Genomic DNA, 27,500 nt, shown 5'->3' with positions numbered 1-27,500 from the left:
TTATATAGGCACAGCAAGTGTATAGAAAGCCTTACCACTGCTGTTAACCACACTCTACGTACCCTGGGTGTTGGGTAGCGATGGTACTGAACTCATTGTCCCAGTTGGGTTTACCATACCGAGTCTTCTGCTTAAGCCCGGTGATGGGATCGTCCTCCGCCTCATATTGAACTCTTAAATGGGCCGCCTTTAAACAGTAATCAAAATGATGAGTGTCAAAGTATTTTTTGTAAAATAGTTCACAGTATCTTGTCATTAAACAAGCAAGTCTTTTCGCAAACCTCGGCGTCTTTCCAGCGCGTTAGGTAAATGTTGTAACTGAGGAAATCGCTCATGTTTTTCTCCGTCATCTGCCTTTCCAAACTCTGCAGCAGGTCTGCGAACCATTCGAAAGCTTGGGTCTCCGGACACAGCCAGTAGAAATAAATCTGCAGAGTTCAAAAGTCAGAACATTACATGTTTAGCAAAAATATGAATGAATACTTCAAGGCGAGACACTATAGACATTGTAAACCATTGTTTTTGAGGCTTTTTTGCTTCCACACCTTGACTTCTTTCAGACTAGTGAAAAGAAAACATCCAAAATTCTGTAATTAATTACTTACGCTCATGTCGTTCTAAACCTGTAAGACGTTCATCTTTGGAACACAAATTATTCGTAATGTCCTTACTACCTTTCTAGCCCTTGAATGTGTCAGTTGCATTGCTGTCTATGCAGGATCGGAAAGCTCTCGGATTTCATCAAGAATATCTTAATTTGTGTTCTGAAGATAAACAAAGGTCATACGGATTTGGAACGACATGAGAGTGAGTGAGTAATTAATGAAAGAATTTTCATTTTTGGGTCAATTATTTCTTTAAGTGTTTCACTTCATCTATTTGCATCTGTAGAGTTGAACTGCAGTACGTATTTTTATTGGTTGTTTCCTCTAAATTAGTTTCTTCTCATCCACTGAGCTATTCATCTCCATTTCAACTTCACTTTTATAAATTTACAGAGTAATAAGAGATATTCAAAATCCACTGTGTAAAAACCTTTAATTCTAATATGTCAACAACAACAAAAATCTACACTTCTGTTCTGGAAATGTACGCAAATTAGTGCATATTTAATTAGATAACGCCTCAATTGCAAATCAATTCCAAAAACTGTTTTCACGACGCATCAATCAGATATATTGGTGGCACTGAACGGAAATGCCACTGAACCGAACAAAATTTACATATTTAGCTCGTTATTGCTGCTGAAAATAGTCAACTATTGTCATGTTTTAGGCTGTACTAATCAGTCAGACTGGGAAAAACATTTGGAGTATTGTAGACTGCCAGAAGTTATAACAAATCAAGGAGAAGAGTGCAAAAAACTGAGGAACATTTCCAGTCAGGTAGGTGAAATATAAGGCTAATATCTTAATACTTACTTGTACATATCTTTACCACCATATAACTTTAGTTTGTCAAAATATTACGCCTTTCCTGCTTACTAAGTCCTTGTCTACATGATTTAGCAGCTTCCACGTGTTTTTTTCTGTGGTTTAGAGAGCATAAATAAGCGGAACAACGTATTCAGTAGTACATTAAACTGTGCAATTCATGCTGTTGTTTACATCCGAGTATCGCCAATACACTGGCTGTTAGGGCTGCAACTAACGATTATTTTAATAATCGATTAATCTGTCGATTATTTTTTCGATTAATCGATGAATCGGATAAAAAAAGGGATTTACAACCCTTTATTCAAAAACAGAACTAAAATCTTTAGAAAGTGCACGAACATGTTGCTCCTTGAACTGTTATAATAATAATAATAAAATAAAAATGGACTAACACAAAAAACATACACATGTATGCTTTACATCTGCCAAATATATAGACTAAATAAACTAAAATTACTATCCGTCAAGACAGCGGCTTGCTGTGGTGTACATGCTGCATTTCCCATCAAGAAGCCTCTCAAATTAAATTCCTCAGTGCGCATTAAAAAAGTCATGTGACTTTGCACGCTGGAACGGGATAACTTGACTAACTTTCTGCTACATTCATTCTGCCATGGCGGTGTTTAGTGTCCTGCCATCAGCAGCGACCAGCTGGAAGAGTTCCGCATTCAAATGCACGCAAAACTGGCCTCAAAGCCCCAGCAAAAGTAATTACCATGAATGTGTCAAGGCAAAAATTAAGAAAATATTAGAATTACTTATTAATAAACTAGTATTTTCTGATTCAGTGTTGCAAAGATGAAATTGACGATCCTGCCATCTGCTCATTAATGCCTAATGCATCTTTATGGATTAGCTAATGAAAGAGTTTTGTTTTCGATTTTAATTATTTCGTTTTATAGTAAAATAATAATTTAAAGCTTTCTATAGATATTGTGTTTGTGAGGCAATTACCTGGGTTTCGGTTAATTATTGTGAAGCGCTCCTGTTTAAACCAAAGATATCAAGCGTATTCTGTTTGTTTTCTTTAAGAGCACATTTTGTTGATACTGTTAGTACACACAAACTAAGGTAGACCCTTTACAGTTCCGGCCCGGGTGGTAAATTACTCTTACCTTTATGAGCAAAAAAGAAATTCCACATTGCACTGGCGTCTCCATGCGCTGCAAAGCGCGCTTCTCTCCGCACAAACTTTGGAATTATCTTGATTGAATGATTAAACTAATATTGTGATATGTTTTAAGTTTTTTATATCAATGGATTTTAATTTAAATCGCGATGAATTAAGCAGGCTTTTGATCTGTCTGCCGCTGTTTGCTAGGTATAACTTTAAAAAACAAAAACTTGAATTTAACAAACAAAAAGTGTTCCAAATATATCTCTAAATTAACTTTATAAACTAAAGGAACGAAAATAAATGTAATCACTTTGCTATTAAAAACAGCAGCTGTGTAATGAGGAAGAGAAAGAGAAAAAAAGACAGTCGGACTGGAAATTCAGTCGGCCAAAAATTGATGAGCTGTCGGACATTTTTACAAGGAATGTTTGTTTAATAGCCTATTTAATACTCTTAGGCTACTTTCTTAATTAAATACATTATTTCTTTGATTTATGTTAGCGTTTTTAGGCTGCTTGTTTGCTGACTGAAGTGTAGGCTATATATAAAAAAAAACAACGTGCCACCGTCACAGCCCTATTCAAAACTGAGACGATTTCACCTCAGCAGAGCTCCTCTTTCTCCTTACGGTTGTGGTATGTTTTCGACACATTATACAGACAGACAGTGTTACAAAAACTATAGAAGTAGTTTTCTCCATCTCCACTATCCAACGACCCGTACAGCAGCTGTTTTGCGATCGAGCATTGGCTGCTGTGAAAGTACGCTAGCCATAGTAGGCTTAAATGTCAAACATGTTTGATATAAATCGGGGCAGCATATATATATAATGTAGAAACGGTACTTTATGCTCAAATGTTCCAGTTTTGCGCATAAGTTAAATTCGCATTTTTGGATGGAAACACAGCTTATGAGGTGCCGAACTCTGCTGGCATCAGTGCGGGAGAGAGACCGAATGTGTCCACTCCGCTCTGCGCTCAATTTTTTTTTAAAATATATATAATAACAACCAAATGTCTCTGCGTCGCGCGACACAACGAATCGATTATGAAATTCGTTGCCAACGCTTTTAGTAATCGATTTTTATCGATTTTATCGATTCGTTGTTGCAGCCCTACTGGCTGTGCATTCGGGTTTGACCAAATCTTGACGTAAGTGCAGACGCTCTATTGTAATGTGATATCTATTACTTACAGTTTTTTTTTTTTTAACCATATTCAGAAGTAGTGTTTTACCTTAAAATCTATGGGACTCATTCATGAAACACAAGCAGAACGAATCTTTGTGTAAATTGTTTGTAAAGCCTTTCTGACGTAAACTTTCAAATTCATGAAAATGTTAGTATTTTCAAAATGTTAGTTGGTACGAAAGAAATGTACACCTGCTCTCTACCATAGAGAAAGACTTAGTAAGCAGGAAAGGGTGCAATATTTTGACAAACTAAAGTTAATAGATGGTAAAGATACGTACAAGCAGTATAAATTTACATATTAGCCTAATATTTCACCCACCTGACCGCAAATGATAAGAACAAACACGATTGTCAAGATTCTTGCCCTGGAAATCCTGGTTCAGTTTGGCCAACCACAAACACGTCAGACCATTTTTTGCACTCTTCTCCTTGATTTGCTATAACGTCTGGCAGTCAATAGTACTCCAAATGTCTTTCCCGGTCTGATCGATTAGTACAGCCCAAAACATGACAATAATTGACCATTTTCAGCAGCAATAATCAGCAAAATATGTAAGTTTTGTTCGGTCCAGTGGCATTCTGTTCAATTTGGCCGATTGATGGCGCTATACAAAGATGTTGTTCTGTCATTCAAAGCCTAAATCGCCAAACCTAGTACTATTTATCACCTTTTTGGTGAAGACATTGTTCTCCTTAACGTGTTTGTACCACACAGATTTCAGAACAGAAGCGAAAGGTGTCACACCAATACCGGCGCCAACCAGCATCACAACTTCATAGCGAAAGACGTCTTCACTGGCTGTCCCAAATGGCCCATCCACAGCCACCCTACACGAAGAAAAACAGACATTATGCCTGCGAACTAGCAAATTGTTCAAAGAAATAGCACTGTGTTGTTCCCTTTTGTTATTATTTGTGACCCTGGACCACAAAACCACCCATAAGGGTCAATTTTTTTAAATTGATATTTGCACATCACCTGAAATAAGCCTTCCATTGATGTATGGTTTGTTAGAATAGGACAATATTTGGTTGAGATAGAACTATTTGAAAAACTAGAATCTGAGGGTGCAAAAAATGAAAATATTGAGAAAATCGCCTAATATGATAAAAAAGAAAAGTCGATCATTTTGACTCATACAATACATTTTCGGCTATTACTACAAATATACCCGTGCCACTTAAGACCGTTTTTGTGGTCCAGGGTCACATTTGTATTATTTTAGTTCTCTACTGTAAGAGGAAGAAATTAGGAAACGCATAAGGAGAAACAGCAAGAAAAATTCACTTATGATGAAATCAACATATTGCCTACCATCTCAAACAGAAACCTGGTCTCCCCACACTTCTCTTTTTTTCAACTGATTGTACGCCCACATCCCCTTTCCACACATGTATTTTCCCATTTTATAAATGAGACTTACTAGTACTATTAAAAGCACTACATCTGTGTTATTCAAGATACAAGCATGACATTGAAGAGACAACATTTATTCACTCTTATGTCATTCCAAACCTGTATAAAATCTTACTTTCTTCTACAGAAAAAGAATGTTATTGTCTATACAATAAAAGTCAATGGGGTTCAAAACAACACTGAAAGTCATAGAGGTTTGGAACAACATAGGTGAGTAAAAGAATCTTACTTTGGTAGTGTCCAAGCATCCAGCACCACGGTTTTGTCACCTCCACAGGCCGTATAAAGGGCTTGCGTCCAATCCCCTACAATTCGGATATGCACGCTAAAGTGGTCTTCCTCCGGGGCAGAGGTCAAGGTGAAGGGATGCCACTCTAGCTGAGAGATGGATGGGCACTGCATAAAAACATACTGACCAACCTCCATCTTAAAGCCCTTCTTCTTCATCTGCAGCTCAAGTGTTTTGGACGGGTGCATCACTACCTGTAACATGACATAATACAGTGAGAGAAGAAGAAATCAATTGGTTGCTTATCAAATAGCTTGATTCACTAACCTTGGTGACAACCACTTTCTGCTGGAAGCGATAGAAGCGCACCAGTCTCTCACATACATATAGAAACATGGGGCCAACCACCCACTTCCACGTCTGTAAGAGGAAGTACATGTTTTTGAGATGCCATTGAAAAGATTAATGAATTATTAGATGTATTCGATTATATTAGGATATACCATTGGGGGATTCCCAGCAAAGACAGGTTCTGGGCAGTCGCTGTCACTTTTACCCCAGTTCTCGAATTGGCTGTGGCATTTTGTTATGTTGTGCACTGCTACACTTTCCAGAGTCTGGCCTCGCACAATACGCCTACACAGACACACAAGCACAGTTATTGTATAAATAATGCATGATAATTCTCTTGCTAGCATTATGTGTCTGTGAACTTGTATTATGTATTAGACCTATATGTCTATCTGTGTATTCACTGGCATGAATAAGGAGAAATGAGTGGGTGTTTTCAAATCATCTCTTATTAGCGTTGAGCAGAACATGTGCAAGAGGGACTGTGGGATTGACAGTGGAGTGAAGCAAGCGGAGAGTGCAAAAAATGGAGATTTGAGCAACTTTATACAGTGTGAAAGGAAAAAGCGAAATCTGTCAGAAGCATCCTAGTTTCGCGTAGCAAGACCTTCAGACTGACGGCTGAAGGTCTGGAATTCATGGCAGCTTTCATTGGCCAAGGCCCGCCCATAAGGCCGTTTGACCGACATGTCAAACAACCAATCACAGTTCGCTTCGTTCAGCGTCATGTTTCGGTGCGTGGAAATACCCCCACAACAACAGACTGGCGTGCAACAATTCAGTTATTGAAATAACCAGCATTGAAAGTTAACGAAGAAGAGGGAGAACAAGCAATAAGTCAGTAATTTGTTCGCGAACGTCGCAAATGTGTATAACAACAATGGCGTCTGCATAAGCGCATTTTAGCAAAACGCCGAGTAAATCAGTCTGCGCTTTGTTTCCTGGCAGACCGAAAATAAGCGCGACACTCGCGTGTCCCGGAAATCCGTACAAATTCAACTAATCAGAGGATGACTTCGACATTCCTGAAGTGTTTCCAGTTAAGTGTACCATATGCATCAGACGTTTAGCCAACGTTCCGTGGGCGTGACGTCTGAGGTTGAGACTAGAAGCATCCCAAACTCATGCTCATGACAGATATAGTGATTAAATCACACGTTACTAAATTTCGATCATGACAAAGAATTTTAGAATGGTAATAGTTGTGACAATGTTAATGTATTTGGTCTTGGTGGAATAGATCTGAATAGAATTGCTGCTGTGAGTATTTAAAACATGCTGCTGCACAAATATATAGCAGATCTATACAGGTGGAGCTGGGGAGGTGGAGGGTTTCAGAGGAACTCTGAAAGCATGTTGTGAAGTGCTAACCAGCCATTTAAATGTATAGCAGAATGCTTATTGGCTGTGTATGCAACATGAACCAATCAGCTTCTGCCAAATAGTTTAACGCTGTGAATATTATCAGTTAAAGGAGTAGTTCACTTTCAGAACAAAAAATTACAGATAATGTACTCACCCCCTTGTCATCCAAGATGTCCATGTCTTTCTTTCTTCAGTCGTAAAGAAATGATGTTTTTTGAGGAAAACATTTTAGGATTTCTCTCCATATAATGAACTTCTATGGGGCCCCCGAATTTGAACTTCGAAAATGCAGTTTAAATGCAGCTTCAAAATGCTCTAAATGATCCCAGCCAAGGAAGAAGGGTCGAATCTAGCGAAACAATTGGTTATTTTCAAAAAACATTTACAACTTATATACTTTTTAATCTCTAAACAGAGAATTGAATTCTTTTTTTTTAGTAAATAACCAATCATTTTGCTAGATTATACCCTTCTTTTCTCGGCTGTGATCGTTTAGAGCCCTTTGAAGCTGCATTTTGGAAGTTCAAACTCGGGGGCACCATAGAAATCCATTATATGGAGAGAAATCCTGAAATGTTTTCCTCAAAAAACATAATTTCCTTACAACTGAAGAAAGAAAGACATGATCATCTTGGATGAGTACATTATCTGTACATTTTTGTTCCTAAAGTGAACTACTCCTTTAACGAACCATCATCCTACACCATCTAAAGATTTATGACAGAACCTGGTATTTAATTGACATTCTTTAATGAATAGAAAGTTTAAAGGAACTGCATTTATTTCACATACAAATCTCAAATCAACTTCAAGTTGGATCCAACACATCTTTACTGTCATATTTAATAATTTAATGCATTCTTACTAAATGAAAATATTCATTTCTTTCAAAAACTGTAGATGTATTATTGCATTTGGTGATTCAAAATAGGATAATCCTCACCCAACTCCATGAAGCACCAAGCCAATGAAAAAGACGATGAACAGGTGATGGGTGAACCAGAACACCTCGAAATATGACCTTCTGATGACCTCCATGGAGGAAGTGATGATTAGGATGAGGGCAAGGGTGATGACCACCCCTGTCAGCCCTGCTATAGTTGTAAACATCACTATGGTTGGGTTCTGGGAAATCAAAAAATACCAAAATGACAACATAAAACCTTACTCAAAATGTTTTACATTAAACACAACATTACATTAAAAAGAAACTAAACTAAAGTAGACTGCAAAAATCTAAAGTGTGAAATTTCAGACTCCGATACAGTTGAAGTCAAAAGTTTACCTTGCAGAATCTGCAAAATATGCGAGATCATACAAAATGTGTTATTTTTTAATTTAGTACTGACCTGAATAAGATATTTCACATAAAAGACGTTTACATATAGTTAACAAGAAAAAAAATAATAACCCTGTTCAAAAGTTTACATAAGCTTTACTTATAGTTGTTCACAAGTCTGAAACAGTTAAACTGCCATCTGTTTTTCAGAAAAATCCTTCAGGTCCTACAAATTCTTTGGTTTTTCAGCTTTTTTGTATATTTAAACCCTTTCCGACAATGACTGTATGATTTTGAGATCCATCTTTTCACACTGAGGACAACTGAGGGACTCATATGCAACTATTACAGAAGTTTCAAACGTTCACTGATGCTTCAGAAGGAAACACAATGCATTAAGAGCCGGGGGTGAAAACTTTTGGAATTTGTTTGAGAATCTTTGTCTTCCGGAAAACATGTAAGTATCTTATATCTGTAGCTTCCGAAGGGCAGTAGTAAATGAAAAAAAGAAAAATGTACACATCTTTATTCTGTTCAAAAGTTTACACCCCTGGTCTTAATGCATCGTGTTTCCTTCTGAAGCATCAGTGAGCGGTTGAACCTTCTGTAATAGTTGCATATGAGTCCCTCAGTTGTCCTCAGTGTGAAAATATACATCTCTAAATCATTACGGTTAGTACAAAAAATTACTATTTTATCGATATGCTTACTACCTTTTTGGCCCTTGAACGTGTCAGTTGCATTCCTGTCTATGCAGGGTCAAAAAGCTTTCAGATTTCATCAAAAATATTTTAGATGAATTGCTCAAATCTGTCATAGATGCTCTCAACAGTGGCTATAAATACATACAGTAGATCTTTTTATATCAGTCACAGGAAGCGTGCATTGACTGTATTTCAACAAGGCACTATAAATGTTTTGTTATGATCATGGGCTTCTCATCCTCTCAATGTTCTATTTCTGGCTATTGTCCACAGGGTCATCACAGCATGACACCATGGCAACAGAATTTTTAAAATCATGTGATCACAACAGCATGATGCTTATGTGATGTAACCGTGGGTGGAAGTGGGAGGCTATCCTACGGGGCTGAAGCGATATCAGTTGGAGGTTCCTTGCGTAATAAAAGCGATGCTGCTTACAAAATCAGTGTTTTAAAGGGAACCTCTTCTAACACTGAGACTGTGTAAGACCTACATAAATGTGAGTGACTGAAGTAAAAACCTTCCAAAACTTGTCTGGGAAGACAAGACTCACCGTCTCATTGGTTCTGATAGGGTTTAAGTAGGAACTGTTGTCATTGTTGCCAATCTGAGAAAGCACGTAAGGAAGGTAGCTGCTGTTGACCGTAAGCTGGGAATCCATGAATCTCTCAAAGTTGAACAAGTGAGCTATAATGTGGATGGCTGGGAGTATATACAAGACTTATTATTAGCAATGCTTATCCATGAAAGATCATACATACACTACCAGTCAAAAGTTTTTGAACAGTATGATTTTTAAAGTTTTTTTAAAGAAGTCTCTTCTGCTCACCAAGCCTGCATTTATTTGATCCAAAGTACAGCAAATATTGTAATATTGTGAAATATTTTTACTATTTAAAATAGCTGATTTCTATTTAAATATATTTTAAAATATCATGTATTCCTATCATCAAAGCTAAATTTTCAGCATTGTTACTCCAGTCTTCAGTGTGTTCAAGAAACATTTTTTATTATTATTAATAATAAAAATTAAAACAGTTAAGTGCATTTTTTCAGGATTCTTTGATGAATAGAAAAATCCGAATATTAGTATTCACACTATACCATTCAAAAGCTTAGAGTCAGTATGGTTTTTTTTTTTTTTGGGAAAGAAATTATAGAAATAAATAACTTTTTTGTAGCAAGGTTGCTTTAAATTGATCAAAAGACATTTACAATGTTGCAAAATATTCTACTCAGCTGTTTTCAACATAATAATAATAAAAAATGTTTTTTTGAACAGCAAATCAGAATATTAGAATAATTTCTGAAGGATCATGTGACTTTAAAACCACAGGAATAAATTACATTTTTTAAATATATTCAAATAGAAAACAGTTATTTCCAATAGTAAAATTTTTTTTGAAATGTTACTGTTTTTGCTGTTCATTAAATCAAATAAATGCAGGCTTGGTGAGTGGAAAAGACTTCTTTAAAAACTTAAAAATCTTACTGCTCAAAAACTTTTGACTGGTAGTGTACTCTCAAAAAAAAAAAAGGGCACAAATCTGTCACTGGGGTGGCAAGGTTACAAATGGTACAAAAGCTTTGTACCTAATTTGTTTCTAAAAGTAGGTTAAAAATATCTAAAAGGTACATAAAGTACCACCGGAGTGACAAATTGTGTACCTTTTTTATACAAGACGTTTAGTTGAGATTGTAGGGTTAAGGAAAAGATTTGAAAAAATTTGGGGGAAAAATGCAATTGTAAATGAAGTGAATGTGTCTTTCTTACTGTACCTGTATGGAGAGCAATCATGTAGGCCACTAGTTTGTGGAAAGTGAGGTTTCTGTCCAGCTGACGGGCTGCAGTGCGGCTACAGTACTGCGAACACACACACTCACACCATTAATGAGGAGATTCAGGCTTTTTTTTAACTTTTCATTACCTGAAGTGGATAAGCCTTTCACTTTTGCTCCATTGCTCCTTTCCTGACCTGTATGGATCCACGCAGGAACGAGAGCAGGTTTCTGCAGACGGGCAGCAGGATCAACATGCAGTTAAAATTCAGACATGCAGCTGGAGCTCTGGCCCATGAGAGAGCATGCTGAGTGAGAGAAAGAGAAAGACAGGGGAAAGTTTCATTTCCTATTTTAAGCTCTGAACAACGTATTCGCTGATGCATTCAAAAACTGTAGAGAACAATGTAACGATATAAAGGCCTACATGTAAATGTACTTTTCTAAATGCAGAGTAGAATCTAACAACACACTAGCTGAGTACAATATACAAATATGTAATTACAGTTGAAGTCAAAAGTTTACATATACCTCGCAGAATCTGCAAAACATTAATTATTTTAGCAAAATAAGAGGCATCATACAAATGCACGTTATGTTTTTATTAAGTACTGACCTGAATAAGATATTTCACATAAAAGACGTTTACATATAGTACGCAAAAGAAAATAATAGTTTAGAATTTATAAAAATGACCCCGTTCAAAAGTTTACATCCCTGTGATTCTTTGTTTTTTCAGCAGCTTTCCAATGAAGACTGTATGATTTTGAAATCTATCTTTTCACACTAAGATCAACTGAGGGACTCATATTCAACTATTAGAGAAGGTTCAAATGCTTACTGATGCTTCAGAAGGAAACAAAATGATGCAATAAGAGCCAGGGGTGAAAACTTTTGAACAGAATGAAGACGTGTAAATTTTTCTTATTTTGCCTAAATATATATATATATATATATATTTTTTTTTTTTTTTTTTTTTTTTTTTCTTCATTTATTACTGCCCTTCAGCAGCTACAAAAGATACTTACATGTTTCCCAGAAGAAAAAAAATGAGTGAAATTTACCCCTGGCTCTTAATACATCATCATTTTTTATAAATTTGACTATTATTTTCTTTTGTGGACTATATGTAAACATCTTTTATATAAAAAAAATATCTTATTCAGGTCAGTACTAAATAAAAAAATAACATGCATTTTGTATGATCCCTCTTATTTTGGTAAAATAATTAACATTTTGAAGATTCTGCAAGGTGTATGTAAACTTTTGACTTCACCTGTATATTAGCAATATAATTTCATATAATTAACACAGGAGTGTATTGAAATTATATATAACTACACAGGTTATTACAATTACATATTATACAGCATAAATACAAAAAAGCACACTGACATCAAAATAATAATTTACAAAAAAAAATTTAAAAATACAACTAAATAATACATTCTTTATATTTATACATTATTGTATAAATTATCGGTTTAAAATGTAAAAATGATTAGACACTTACCCCAAGGATGACTCTAGTATAATAGTATCTATCAATCAGAAATGCCATGTAAAAATGCACAAAGAGAAACGCATTGATGCCCAGCCATACCAGCTGAAAAACAGAACGAAGGATGTTTGAGAAGTTTTGCAGACTATTTAAGTATTTTATAAAAGTATAGAGCATCAAAAGTATCTCTGTTCTTCAGCATGTTTAACAAATAAAAAAAAATGTGCCACACACACACTCACACATACACATACACAGAAAGCAATTAAGAACTTTAAAACCCAAAGATAATGATTTAAAAAGAATTGAAAAGTAAATTCAGTTAAGAAACCAAAGCTAAAACCATAGCTTACAATAACAAAAATGGATAGTCCTTCATTTGCAGCAAAGTTTCCCATGATGCTCAACTGTAGAGAGAGAGAAGATCAAGTGAAGTGAGGATGAAAGGTTTTGAAGAAAGCCACAAGACAGAAAGAGATTTGGTATATAAAGCAAAGAAGCAAATCCGGAAATGCTGTCACAACTGTGAGCCCATGAGAAACCATCAAGCAAAGTTCCTCAACCTGACGGGGATGGTCAGATGATTTCAGTTCTCTTTCTGTTTTATAGTCAAGCCTGTCGTTTTGTTTAAGCTATCAGCAAAAATAAATAAAATAAATGCATAAAATATCTCATACATTGAAGATATAAACACAAATGTTTCTAAATTAATGAATAAATACATAACAAGGAAAACCGCATGTACCTGAAATGGACAAAATATCATTCTCCTTTATTTTATTTATTTTTTTATTATGGGTTTAGCTGACAGTTGCAAATATCAAAAGCAGTGCTGTGCTCTATACAGTGCTTTTTGAGGGACTTTCTAGTTGTAACTGATCACAAGTCTTGCAAAATTAATAAACTCAAGCCAATCGACTCCCCACAGGGGGGCAGTAAAGTTAAGATACAATCATCTACTGCCCTCAGTAAAAAGAATGACATTTTTTGTTGTGTTTGAAGTAAAAATCAGAATAATGTGCAAAAGAGGTCCCCAGATGAGACGAGTGCAAAACAGGAGTGTAAACAAAGGAAAGGAAAAAAACAATCAATTAAAACAATCTTTGCGGGATTATGAAGGTCCTGGCAACCCAACTGTAATTCTAACCATTCATAAATAATTTAGGCCATATGTTAACCAATCAGGACTAATTCCACACAGTTTAAGAGAAACTAGAAGAAAGTATTAATAATGAACCTGAGAGGTTATCAAACATTTTTCAGGAAGCATTTCCCTCCAGGTGATGGAAAAATCAACAGCTTATAACTCAAGCAAATACAATCTTTTAAATAAATCCACTGTAAATAATCCAAACACAGAGACTGTGTAGAAGCTATAACATTAATCAAACCAACACCGAACGAGGGACGGAGTGCTCCCACATCACATGACAAAAGCAGCGGGTTCATATTATTAGGGAATTTCACATGCACTTCAGTGGAACATGCTGCCTCGTTTTTGTAAACCAAACAACCAAACAAGAAAAAGTATTTTCATCTCAAAGTTTGACAAATGTCGCCTTTTACATTCCACCATCACGTATCAAGGCAGAAATCTCTCCCTTTTGATCCTTAAAGAGAAAGTTTTTCAAGGGAAAGTTCTTCCACAAATGAAATTACTGTCATCATTTACTCACCCTTGTGCTCCAAATGGAAAAAAACACAGTTCTGCATGACTTTATTTCTTCTGTGGGACACAAGAGAGGACGTTTTATGTAAGACAACTGCTTTTGTTGATGCAATAAAAAACATTGGAGACCAATTAGTATAGCTCAATATAACATAAATGATGTCTCTTACTTATAAATTTAAATATAGAGTAGAAAACCCATGAAAGATGTATGTTATTTATACATATTTTGGCTTATGGGGGTGCTATTATTTCGATGACATGAAATGGTCACACTCTGTGAGCTATTGGCACTACATATTCCTATTTGTACCTCAACACAACTCAGAATAAGCAATTAGGACAGTAAAATACTGATATTATGACCACATCTACTGAAAAAGCTTACAGGTGGCGATTGATATGAGTGTATAGGCTTAAACCAAATGCCGTACCATCGGTTTTTCCCCACAAGGAGTCTAAATGCCCCGGATATCGAGTGAAATCTGCGCTGAGAAACTCCTTCAGTGTCTGCGGCATCATGACAAGCGTCAGCATGTTTACATCCTGCCAGGATGGCATCTAGCGTTTCTTGTCTTTGCCATTTGTAAGCTCTTTCAGTAGCTGTTGTCTACTAGAAGCCTTAAATGCATCAGGACTAAAGTGGAGAGAACAAAGACGCAGGTCTTTAGAAAGTTTTATTAATCCACAGGCATCTTCCCTTTCTTTTCTCCTCTTCACACTGCTAGGAAAGCAGTGAAGACTTAAACTTCTCTTGTTGCCCTTCGACTGAAAATGACAACCAAAAGGTGCACAATGTGGCATCATATCAGTATTTTATTTTCCAAAATAGCTGATTCCTGGGGTAAAAATAGCAAAAGGTAGCGCCAATTGCTCACTGAGTGTGACCATTTCACGTCATTGAAATAATGGCGCCCCCCATAGTCCAAAACATGTATAAAACGTTGTTTTTTTAAAATAACAAAAATCTTTCATGGGTTTTCTACTACATATTTCAGTTAAAGACATGACTTATGATATAATAAGCCCATCAAGTCTTAATAATTGGGTTCCCTTTAATATGGAGGCATTTTTCAAAATATCTTCTGGAGAAGAAGAAAAACACACAGATTTGGCATGACATTAAGTTTAGTAAATGATGACAGAATTGTCATTTTTAGCTGAACCATTCCTTTAAGATGTGCTTTGCTCACACTGCACCACACAAACTCCGATTTCCTCTTTGGTACCACAGGGTGGATCGTCTCCAGTGTCTTTTCCTTGTGGCTTGGTCCTCATGGAGCCAGACTGAGAAATCGTCCCACGAAGCAGGCAGAGGGATCCACAACACTCCCAAAAGCCTTGGGCTGGACTGGATGAGAAGAGTTGCCTGCAAGGGTGGCAAAACTGGTAAAAGAGCAACATAAAGAACACAGCTGTGGCATAACCCAACAACAGTGATAGTTCTAAAACGGGGGCGTCCACCCATTGGTAGAACTCAGTTCGGTGGATGTACCACATCAAAGTCAGCCCTGTGTTCTCAACAAATCGGAGGGAATAATACACAGCGAGGCGCCTCCATGCCTGTCCCTTATCGATCAGATCAGGGTCATCCAATCTGAGCTGAACGGCAGACCAGCAGAAGACGTTGATGCCGGCGTACAGGAAGGTTAGCATGCAGAGGACGATAGTGGTCCCGACACGGGTTAACGTCTTCTCGATGTTCTCTGGGAATGGAGAGCGGCTGCTCCAGAAGAGAACCCACGGGTGCAGAAAGAACAGGATGAAGTTGACTGATACCACCGGAAGCACCCATACTTTCAACACGGAGCTGAAGAGAACAAGCACGGCCACACGTGTGGCGATCTCGAACCCTCGCCACAGGAACACGCAAAGGTATGCCAACGGACGCACGGAGACTTCGTAATCGTCGTAGCGTATCTTTATGGCGAGAATATTGCAGCGTAGGGCTCCATATACAATCGAGAGAAGGGAAATGACCATCAGTGTACCTGGCAAAGAGCAAAAAGAGTGAAACATGAGCATGTTAAATCTAATAGAAACATACTTTGTGGTTAAAAGCAACTGAAAGCTTTTGAATTAGATAAGTGGATTTGGAATAAACCACTCTACTGTTCAAAAGTTTGTGATCAGAAAGATTTTTAATGTATTGTAAATATGTTTCTAATGCTCGTCAAGGCTGTTTATTTGATAAAAATACATAAAAAATATATAATTAAAAATATTGTGAAATATTATTATGATGTAAAACAATGTTCTTCTATTTTAATATACATTCAAAATCTAATATATTCTGTGATCAAAGCTGAATTTTTAAGCATCGTTAATTTAGTATTCAGTTTCACATGATCCTTTAGAAATCATTGTAATATGCTGATTAATTATCAATACTGGAAACAGCTGGGTTACTTAATACTTTTTGGAACCTTTAAATATTTATTTTAAGGATTCTTTGATGTATAAAAAGTTAAAAAGAACAGCATTTATTTAAAATAGAAATCTTTTCTAACAATATACACTACTGTTCAAAAGGGTCAGTAATTTATTCTCTTTTTTTTGAAAGAAATTAATACTTTTATTTACCAAGGATGTGTAAAATTATTTTTAAAAAAATCCCAAAAAAACATTTGGCAGCACAACTGTTTCCAACATTAATAATTCTAATAATAAATAAGAATATTAGAATGATTTCTGAAGGATGTGACACTTAAGACTGGAGTAACAGCTTTGCATCACAGGAATAAATTATATTTTAAAATATATTAAAATAAAAAACATTATTTTACATTGTAATAACATTTTGCAGTATTATTGTTTTTTTCTGTATTTTGATCAAATAAATGCAGTCTTAATGAGCATAAGAGACATCTTTAAAAAACATTGCATTGTCTTACTGATCCCAAACTTTTGAGCGGTAATGTGTGTGTATGTATATGGAAATGTGGAATTATAAATATTAAATAAATGCATAAATAAATAAATAACTTGATACCTCTCAGGCTCCCACATTTCCATGCTGTACACAGAAAAGCAAAATAAATAAATAATACCATTTAATAAATAAATAAATATGGGAATAAATACATGTGGAAAAAAATAAAAAATGTATTAAATAAATGAAATAAATAATAAATTAATGTAAGAATGGATTAAAAAATAAAAATAATTAAAAAGGTAAAAAAAATACAGAAAGTAACACATATAGAGCCCTATGATTTCCATGATGTGGAAATCGTAGAATAATGAAAAAATAAAAATAAAAATGGAATTTAATGTATAACACAGAAAATTGGCAATTTTTGGATGAATAAATCAAAAGTTGGTCAGTACACTTAAATAAAAACCCAATATGAACTAGTGTCTGTAAATATTAAACCCCACAAACAGTATTTAAATATGAGTCCTGTATGTTCTGTGTCTCTGTGTGAATGAATGGTACAGACGAGTACACAAAGACATAAACATAATGTCTAAAATTGCTCTGAGAGTCACTTCTTGAGCATTTTATCGTCATTTCATATACAAACAGAAACTTAAAGTTCCTCACAGAAACCTGTCAAAATAAAAGTTTGGTTTAACTTGAAGAAACTGTGACAGAAATATATTACCTAATGTAATGATAGTACTACTGCTACTATTAAAATTATTACAACATTATTTTATTTTAAAGGGGAATTTACTAGAAAAACTATTTACCAGAGTTTATTTACCAGAAAAATGTAAATACACAACACAGTATTACTAAAAATAGCAAGAAAATCATTATAATAAAAAAATACAATTAATTATGTGTCTGATCATTAAAATTTAATGAAACCATTAAAATGGAATCCATAAAATTAATAGAAAACAGAATTTGGTATAAATAAAACTGAGTTTAACTTTTAATAAATTGCCATTAAATTGCTTAAATGTCATGATTTCAATTAATTTGATATGTTTTAATTTAACCATTAAAACAGAAACCAAATGCAGAAAAATTAAAAAACAGAACTTTAGAGCAAAATTTAATGAAAAATGAATTGTATTCATTTTATCACATCATTTATTCCTTTATTTATTTTCATTTGGTTCAGGGCCTCCATTACTGTGGTGCACAAAATGTTGCCATCCAGTTTATTGTCTATGCGGTTTACTATTGTTGTTTAGTAATAAAGGATAGCAAAAGCAGATACCCCGAAGGCTCAAATCCACCAGTAGTGCAAACATATGGCCTCTATCAGCCTTGCGCCTGATCTAAAGTCAGTCACCGTTTCATTACTCTATGCCTCATGGGTAATGGGGTCAGACTGATTCACTGTCCATTATGATCTTCCATCTGCAATAGCACTTTCAAGGATAGATCGCAAGGCTGTCAACACATTCCTCATGCGAGGCAAAGTCAGGTCCATCATTCTTAATATTCACTGTAGAGTGACAGTTAATGGGTGGAGAGCAAAATTCACATTACGCCAAATAACAGCTTGCAAATGCCTAAGTTGTCTACAGTATACAGTGGTGTATTTTCAATGTAATGTAGTCTCAGACTGTTGGACCTCACTTTACATTGGCACTGACTGTTCATTGTTGTGTACTGTAGTGCTTCTGGGTATTTCATGAAATGAATTTGTCTGTGGTTTAGTTTAATTATTTCAGTCTGCACATGCTGTCTGAAAACATGCTATCTATTCTAGCTAATATACTCAAACAAAGTGTGCGTCCTTGAGATAACAAGAGGATATAGATAGCACACAAGTAGAAGTCATTTCAGAGGCATTAGACGTAATTCAAGCATGTGTGTTGAATGTGCCACTGAGGGGAGCTTGTTAAATTTAGACGGGTGACGTGAGGACCAGTTCCATGTTTACAGGACTTACAGAGAGATTATTCTATGGAGGAAACTTGGAGAGACTGCGCACAGATCATATCGGTTGGCGGAAATGTGACATGCCTCAATGACATAAAAACCAATTGACATTTTAACACTTTACAGATGTGGTGGAGAATGTGTGAAATGACAAAAGTCATTAACAGTGCAACTCATAAGCTCATAAGCTTGCAGTGCTCCACTTTGGGAGCTGTACTTTACAAAGCCAGATAATGAAAGGAAAACAAAGCATGAAAAAGAAAAGCCTTAGTCATGCTCTAGAACTCCTTAAGACGATTTAAGAAGTTGTTCTCATTCTGACAAATGTAATAGTTGAACGTTTTGATTTTTAAGACTCACAGGGACTGATATGTACAGTAAGTGATGAACAGTGTACAGTCAGACACTTATTATTACAAAATAAAGAGTTTTCATGATCTTGATATTTTCATGATATTTTGTGAAAACGGCTGTCTGACTGCACATTATCTGAGTTATTACATAGCTACTTAAAGGACTAGTTCACTTCCAGAATAAAAATTTCCTGATAAATGTACTCACCCCCATGTCATCCAAGATGATCATGTCTTTCTTTCTTCAGTCGAAAAGAAATTAAGGTTTCTAAAGGAAAACATTCCAGGATTTTTTTTTTTCCAAATAGTGGACTTCAATGGGGATCAACGGTTTGTAGGTCCAAATTGTAGTTTCAGAGCAGCTTCAAAGGGCTCTACATGATCTCAGACAAAGAATAATGGTCTTATCTAGCAAAACGATTAGTCATTTTCTTAAAAAATATATGAATTCATATACTTTTTAACCACAAATGGTCGTCTTGCACTAACTTTTGCACTAACTGCAATTTGGATCTCAACCCGATGGCTCCCATTGAAGTCCACTATACTGAGAAAACTCTTGGAAAGTTTTTCTTAAAAACCTTGATTTCTTTTCGACGGAAGAAAGAAAAACACATCTTGGATGACATGGGGTTGAGTTTATTATCACAATTTTTTTATTCTGGAAGTATACTAATCTAGCCTGGCAAGCCAGACCCACATAAATGTAGGGTCTGGGCACTCTCCATAGACAGGGCTCAACCGGAGGGGTGGGATAAACGGTTGTCTTTCAAACTCCTCTCCACGCAATAGGATAGCGCTACAACCAATCAGAGAAGTAGTCGGTCAGGTGACGTAGTCAGAGCGACGAAGATTTTTAACAAAAATCAGTGCACTGTGCAGTCTGTCAGCTAAATAATAGACATAGATGGGCACTAAACCTTTAAAAGTAAACAAAAACATGCACAGACAAATCCAAATTACACCCTGCGGCTCGTGAGGATACATTGATGTCCTAAGACACGAAACGATCGGTTTTTGCAAGAAAATGAACAGTATTTATATAATTTTCTTTTTACCTTTGATACACACCCACGTCCATCTGTCATGAGCACGAGTTTAGCATATCTATGATTCGACTCGTCACATGTGAACGCGCTTTGATGTAGTATACGCAAACACCGAAAGGGGAAATATGTAAAAAAAAAGTCCAGGATGAGTTTGCGCAAGCAAACGTAATCTTTTTCAGCTTTAAATGGGTTTGAACAACCAGGACAAGCGCAAGTAATTACCATTTTGAATAGCCGCTATATCCACAATCTCTTGTGCTGTGTAAACAATGAGTGTCGTATACACGCCACAGATCGCTTCCGGTGTTTGCGTATTCTACACCACAGCGCGTTCAGATGTAACAAGCTCCTGCTCAGGACACATGGACGTGGCTGTGTATCAAAAGTAAAAAATTATATAAATACTGTTCAGTTTTCCACGCTTAATTCACGGAACCAGGAATTCATGTCTGACGGAACTTATGGTCGCAGGTCAGTCGTCATCATGTTAAGCCCGCTTACCGACTCGTGATTGGCCCAGTACATCTTGGATTTTTCGGAAATTTAAGTGAATTGAGAGTAACTAGACTGACCTTGGAAGCAAATGTAATTTGCTGCCGCTAGGGGCGCGTCTAGATTCTAGGCTAATACTAATCCTTTAATAGAAATTGTTTCATTAGCTTACTTATAGAGCATGGAAAGACACAAGCACAGCTATGTAGAAAACAGGTTTCTCAGATAAGCGATCAGTTGCCAAAGGCAACAGTCATTATTTAGAAATATCTGACCGCTAAATCTCTCAACTCACCAATCAGAATTAAGTATCCCAGAGAGCTGTGTTATAAAACCAATTACGCTATAGCACCAAGCTTTCAGTCTTCTAAAAGTCTTTATTAACCACTCTGGCTCCTGCAGCGCTCTATTTTAGTTGTGTCAGAATGTACTTGATACTGTTCAGTGTTTGAGTGTGAGAGTGTGTGCGCGTATTCTCACCTCTACCAATGGATACCCCTTTCTGCAGCACACAGATGTAGAGCTGCAGCGTGAGCTGGGGTGCAGAGCCCAGGAAGGCCTGTATGACCGAAGTCCTGGCAAAAGCGGCCCTGTGGGTGACTAACTTCCCTTCCGCCTGCCCCACTTCCTGCTCCACCTCCTCGGTCTGCCCTTCCCGGGGTATCTGCTTTTTTCGGGTGATGGTGACATACGGCTCCTCCACTTTTCCGGCGCTGCCGTAGATACAGAAGGCATCGAGGCACCTAAAGAAATAAAACTGAGTTTTATTGTTTGGATAAATGCGTGGTTAAAGGTTAAATTCAAATTTCCTGTAAGTTCCTTACCCCCAAGTCATCCGAGATGTTCTTTCTTTCTTCATTCAAAAAGAAATTAAGGTTTTATAGGAAAACATTCCAGGATTTTCTCCATATAGTGGACTTCAATGAGGATCAGCAGGTTGAAGGTCCAAACTGCAGATTCACAGCAGCTTCAAAGGGCTTTACACAATCTCAGCCGAGGAATAAGGGTCTTATGTAGCGAAACAGTTTGTCATTTAAGAAAAAAAAAGATATACTTTTTAACCACACATGCTCGTCTTGCACTAGCTCTGCGATGAATGTCTAAGACTCCATGCATTACGTAATCATGTTGAAAGGGTGATGCACAGTTAGTTGTTCTTCTGCGTGCTTCGGTTCAAAAAGGTAGGTTAGGGTGAAAAACTCCATCTTATTTTCTCCTCCAACTTCAAAATCATCCAGCATTTTTGTTTTACCTTTATTTGTAAAGGGCATTTGACTTTCTTTGCATGTTCACTTTGTGAACACTGGGTTGGTACTTCCGCATATCACCTTTTCAACGTGACGTAATGTGTGAAGTCGTGGACACAGAGCTAGTGCAAGATGAGCATTTGTGGTTAAAAAGTATACATTTTCTTTTTTTTTTCTAAAAAATGACCAACCATTTTGCTAGATAAGGTCTGTTTTCCTAAACTGGGATTGTGTAGAGACCTTAGAAGCTGCATTGAAACTGCAATTTAGACCTTAAACCCGCTGATCCCAATTGAAGTCCACTGTATGGAGAAAAATCCTGGAATGTTTTCTTCAAAAACCTTTTTTTTTTTTCGAATGAAGAAAGACACGAACATTTTGGATGACACGGGGTGAGTAAAGTATCAGGAAATTTTAATTCTGGAGTGAGCTAAACCTTTAAAACTTAAGGTTTTAAATAATATATTAACAATACTAAAATAAAATGATTCTATAACTTTATTAAATCATAGTTGAAAGTAATTGCCTTTGGTTATTTTTTATTATTAATATGAAATAAAATAATTTAGAATAAATTACAGACTAGCTGGAAAAAACAACATATGTGACCCTGGACCACAAAACCAATCTTAAGTAGCACAAAATAGCCAAAAATACATTGTATGGGTCTAAATTACTGATTTTTCTTTTATGCCAAGATCTTTAGGATATTAAGTGAAGATCATGTTCCATGAAGATAATTTGTATATTTCCTATCGCAAATATATTAAAACCTTATTAATTTACATTTGGACAACTTTATAGCCAATTTTCTCAATATTTAGATTTTTTTGCACCCTCAGATTCCAGATTTTAAAATAGTTGTATCTCGGCCAATAATTGTCCCATCCTAACAAACCATACATCAATGCTTTCAGATAAAGTATAAAGTATAAATCCTAATTTTAAAGAAATTGACCCTTATGACTGTTTTTGTGGCCCAGAGTCACATATATTGCCTTGGGTTATTTTGTTATTAAATTTAATAAATTATATATATATATATATATATATATATATATATATATATATATATATATATATAAATATATATTAGTGGTGGGCCGTTATCGGCGTTAACGTGCTGCGTTAACGTGAAACTCTTATCGTGCGATAAAAAAAATATCGCCGTTAATCTATTCTCAAATTTGGGTTGGGAGCTGGGTCTAAACTACGCAAGCTATGATGACTTTCACCTTGATAGTTTAACGCGGATGTATACCGAAGACTATAGAATATGGTCTCCTCCGCCAAAACACAGACGGGGTCGCGTCGTCCTCCATTCATAAAAACCGAATCTACTATAGCGCGAAATGCCACGTAAATTCTTCGTTTTTTGGATTCATAAATCAAATGTTTGTCTGTCACTTAATTCAAATCGCGATATGGACTAGTGTATGTGAAAACTGAAATGCAAAAAGACCGTTTTAATATGAATCCGATATGTTCCGTTTGCCTAGCTGTATATATGAATGGCCGAAACGAGCTTTTACTACACGCATACTGAAACACACGTGACGCTCCCGGTAATTTTTGGCATTTTCATCTCACATGAACAGATAAACTCAATCTCCCAAACTGCTGTGAGTGTCACTTTTACCGTTTCATTTGAGAAAACTAGCATCATATCATACTGTATGACACAGAAACTTCATGGCAACCTGTCAAAATAAAAGTACGGTGTAACATGTAATGGGTTGGGTAGGTGTTGACGTTAAAAAAACACAATCTAATAGGTAGAAAAAATAATTTCATTGTTAGTTAGTTAGTAAACACAAGTACATCTAATTGAACATAATTTATTTTCATCAACAAATTATCATAGAACAGCTTTATGAGCTTTATGATCCATTCTCAAAGACTTACTTTTAGTCATTATTTGGGTAGCACACATATTCTGAATGCCTTCATCAGAATTCAAATTAGCCATTTTAATCTAGATTAATCTAGATTAATTCCAAGATTTAATCTAGATTAATCTAGATTAAAAAAATTAATCTATGCCCACCCCTAATATATATATATTGGGAGTTACTGAATTGGCTTCAAATATCCTATAAAAGTCAGATTCTTATTATTTCCCTCCTCCATGTCACAATAGACCATGTCTCAGTTCAGAGAATTGCACTCAATCCAGTTTGAGCTCACCAGCACAGTTCTAGTTTACCCGAGGACAGCTTTTATTAAGGCCTTTGTGGGCGATCTGTCCATCTCATTCATTTAAAATGCAGAGGCTACATCACAGGACAGGTATAGGTGCCAAAGTTTGAGTGAGTATTTCCTAACCCAAACCTTGACAACAGCCTTGCTTTTTTATAATATTAGTGCACGGGCAACCTTGATGATAATGTGATGGATGAGAGCGTGTTAAGAGAAGGCCAAGAGAGAATTCACAGGCCATTCACACTAATTCAGAGAAATAAACAACTGAATTATACATGAAGCACACCTGGCTGAAATGTTGCTGGGCTTTATCTGAACGAGCTGGCCCAGGTCGCATTGCTAAACTGTATTATTAGAGAAGGCGATATCAATACTTCAATTATGCAAAGGGTCAATGCAAAAACACATGGACCGATAGTGATGGAACAGTTCACTGTGAGGCCTGGACTGGAAGCTGTCAATAACACCAGTATCTATACTAATAGATAATTTGTGGACACAAATTGTCCATAAATGGCTTGCGGCATTGTACATGGAAAATAAATAACAGTTTAAAATGGCTTTTAAAAGGAGTGTAATTAAATGCCAGGAAAAGCTGTTACAGTACAGCACTTACAGAGAGGTCATTTTGCAAAAAGCGTAGCTTTTATGTACTCCATGAATACAAAAAATGACTTAAAAATGAATAAAAGACAATTTTTTGTGGTGATAAAGACATTTATAATGTTACAAAAGGTTACAAAAGATTTCTATTTCAGATAAATGTTGTTCTTCTGAACTTTCTATTCATCAAATTCTACTCTGTTCTCAACATACTAGCCTACTACTACTACTACTTCTAATAATAATAATAATAATAAATGTTTTTGACCAGTAAATCAGAATATTAGAAATATTTCTGAAGGATCATGTGACTGGAGTAATGATGCTCAAAATTAAGCTTTGAAATCACGGAAATAAATAACATTTTAAAACATTCAAATAGAAAACAGTTATTTAAAATAGTAAAAAAAAAAAAAAAAATTTTTACTGTTTTGGCTGTACTTTGGATGAGATAAATGTTCTTTAAAAAACATCAACAATTTTACTGTTCAAAAACTTTTGACTGGTAGTGTGTGTATATAAAATGTAATATATTATTTATATTCCTATTATGTGATATTCCCCAGTTTACAATAATAAAAATAATTTTAATAATTGGAATACAAAAAAATATTTTTTCCTAAATTAACAAAATAACATAACATATCATATACACTTATGTGAAGTCCCTCTTTTTTATACTGTCAACATTACTTTGTACAGTAAATAATTTGTTCATGTTTCTAATAAACAGTGTGCAATGTCACTGCCTTGAGAAAAAAGCTAATAATAAATTGTAACTATTAGCCATTATCCCAGCATTCAACATCCAAATATAGATTATAGATTACATTTTTGGACGATAGAATGTTAACAGCTCATAAAAAAATTATTTAAAATAAAAAAAGAAAATGGATGCATTTCATGAAAAGTCTCAGAGACATAAAGCATTGAGCCCTGCCTGAAGCCATGAAACCTTTGACATGACTGCGCACTGAGGACTATAAATTAAACGACAAATTTCCATAGTTGCAATAGGTAGCTAAGGAACAGGTTAATCTGCGTACGAAAAAGAGAAAAAAGAACACCTTCGTTATGTGTATTCGATCACAATGGATATTGTTTATGTCTTGATCCATTACAATGATGGATAATTCCCTTCCACAGGCTTGTCATAAGCAGAAACACATCCAAATACATTGATGGGCAGTCTCAAATTGGCCACTTACCTTATTATTGGCCCTAGTTGTAATATATGAAGCAGCAATACTAGAGGTCTGTCTCTGCTCAGGTCTCTGTGAATAAATATTAGTGTGAGCTGCACCAGCACGGATGGCACAAGCGTGAAGAGGAGCGTGAAACACTGCCAAATCTGATCACCAGCGGAGCGATAAGTGCTGCTCAGATACAGAGCAGCCGTCGTCTCGGCCGTAAACAAAGAGACCGACACAAGAACAGAGCTGGGTAGTCTCATCCTCACTCAACCATATTGGCTTTCTTCTCTCGGATCTCGTGAGCCTGCATTTTGAATGTACAGTGGACGTATCAACCACCAGCAAACAGCCGCAGATTCACAGCTGATCACCGCGGCGAATAGCGTTAGTCTAACCAGTCTAACCGGGAGAGGGCGCAGTGGGCTCAATGTTCAAGGTGTCAGCAGCGTGTTTATGGATTCACGTTCGAATTGAGCCCATTTCGTGCCATAAATTATAATATAATGTTAAGATACCTTAAATGTGTAAATAATTCAAACCAATTCGGCAAAGTCAGTTTTGTTCAAGATAATTATGACAAACTTAACATTAGGAATCCAATTAAATTTTTAATCGGCCATAAAACAAAGTAAAAGATCAAGTTCGAAGATGCCACTTCAGGCTGGCTGCTTCATGCTCCAGGCATGGTTCCAACCGGGTACGCGCGTATCTTGGAAAGGTAAGCAAACAAACCTCTTTGAAAGTAGAGAGGATGCATCGTGCTGTCGTATATGTGACCCTGGACCCTAAAACCAGTAATTTCTACTGATGTATAGGATAGGACAATATTTGGCCGAGATACAACTACTATTTGAAAATCTGGAATCTGAGGGTGCAAAAAAAAAAAAAATTGCATTTAAAGTTGTCCAAATGAACTTCTAAGCAATGAATATTACTAATCAAAAATTACGTTTTGATATATTTACGGTGGGAAATTTACAAAACATCTTAATGGAACAAGATCTTTATTATCCTAATGATTTTTGGTGTAAAAGAAGAATCAATCATTTTGACCCATACAATTTGGCTATTGCTACAGATATACCCATGTCACTTAAGACTAGTTTTGTGGTACATGGTCGCAAATATTAATTTGAGAATAAATGCCAAGTAGGCTATCATATTATGGCAAGCTGTTTTAGCCTAAAATATACTAAGTGTTACTGGTCGTAATTGCATTTTTACTAGTAACAATTAAATTAGAGAGCTCTACAATTTAATTTTTACTAGTAAGAATTTCAATTAGAGAGCTCTCTAATTAAATTATTACTAGGAACAATTCCAATTACAGAACTCTCTAATTCAATTCTTACTAATAACAATTCCAATTAGAGAGCTCTACAAATTAATTTTTACTAGTCATGTCTTCATTGACTTCAATTCATTTTTAATTACAGAGCTCTACAACAGAATTTTTACTAGTAAGAATTTCAATTA

At 35.7% G+C, this 27,500-nt stretch overlaps 2 protein-coding genes across 2 annotated transcripts in view; both read right to left on the bottom strand.

Annotated features, from left to right (window-relative positions):
• cybb (cytochrome b-245, beta polypeptide (chronic granulomatous disease)) overlaps positions 1 to 12,898 on the bottom strand; it is a 13,602-nt gene extending 704 nt beyond the window's left edge. The window contains exons 1-12 of the mRNA XM_073825419.1: positions 12,724 to 12,898; positions 12,383 to 12,475; positions 11,067 to 11,177; positions 10,870 to 10,954; positions 9,644 to 9,792; positions 8,051 to 8,232; positions 5,895 to 6,027; positions 5,719 to 5,811; positions 5,392 to 5,645; positions 4,414 to 4,573; positions 282 to 428; positions 63 to 187 (exon numbers count right to left, since the gene is read on the bottom strand). Coding sequence (XP_073681520.1) covers positions 63 to 187; positions 282 to 428; positions 4,414 to 4,573; positions 5,392 to 5,645; positions 5,719 to 5,811; positions 5,895 to 6,027; positions 8,051 to 8,232; positions 9,644 to 9,792; positions 10,870 to 10,954; positions 11,067 to 11,177; positions 12,383 to 12,475; positions 12,724 to 12,768 — 1,577 coding nt within the window. The 5' untranslated portion in view covers positions 12,769 to 12,898. The remainder of the gene's footprint in view (positions 1 to 62; positions 188 to 281; positions 429 to 4,413; positions 4,574 to 5,391; positions 5,646 to 5,718; positions 5,812 to 5,894; positions 6,028 to 8,050; positions 8,233 to 9,643; positions 9,793 to 10,869; positions 10,955 to 11,066; positions 11,178 to 12,382; positions 12,476 to 12,723) is intronic.
• Positions 12,899 to 13,109: 211 nt separating this feature from the next.
• On the bottom strand, positions 13,110 to 26,386 carry xk (X-linked Kx blood group (McLeod syndrome)). Its single transcript, XM_073825420.1, is given in 4 exon segments — positions 13,110 to 15,254; positions 15,257 to 16,030; positions 21,260 to 21,522; positions 26,040 to 26,386. Coding segments are annotated over 4 exon segments (1,308 nt in total). The 5' UTR covers positions 26,285 to 26,386; the 3' UTR covers positions 13,110 to 15,228.
• Between the last annotated feature and the right edge of the window lie 1,114 nt (positions 26,387 to 27,500).

Source organism: Garra rufa, chromosome 20 (assembly GCF_049309525.1).
Source record: "Garra rufa chromosome 20, GarRuf1.0, whole genome shotgun sequence".
NCBI lineage: Eukaryota > Metazoa > Chordata > Actinopteri > Cypriniformes > Cyprinidae > Garra > Garra rufa.
Note: the sequence above shows the minus strand (reverse complement) of the source record. Positions and strands in the feature narration are given on the sequence as shown.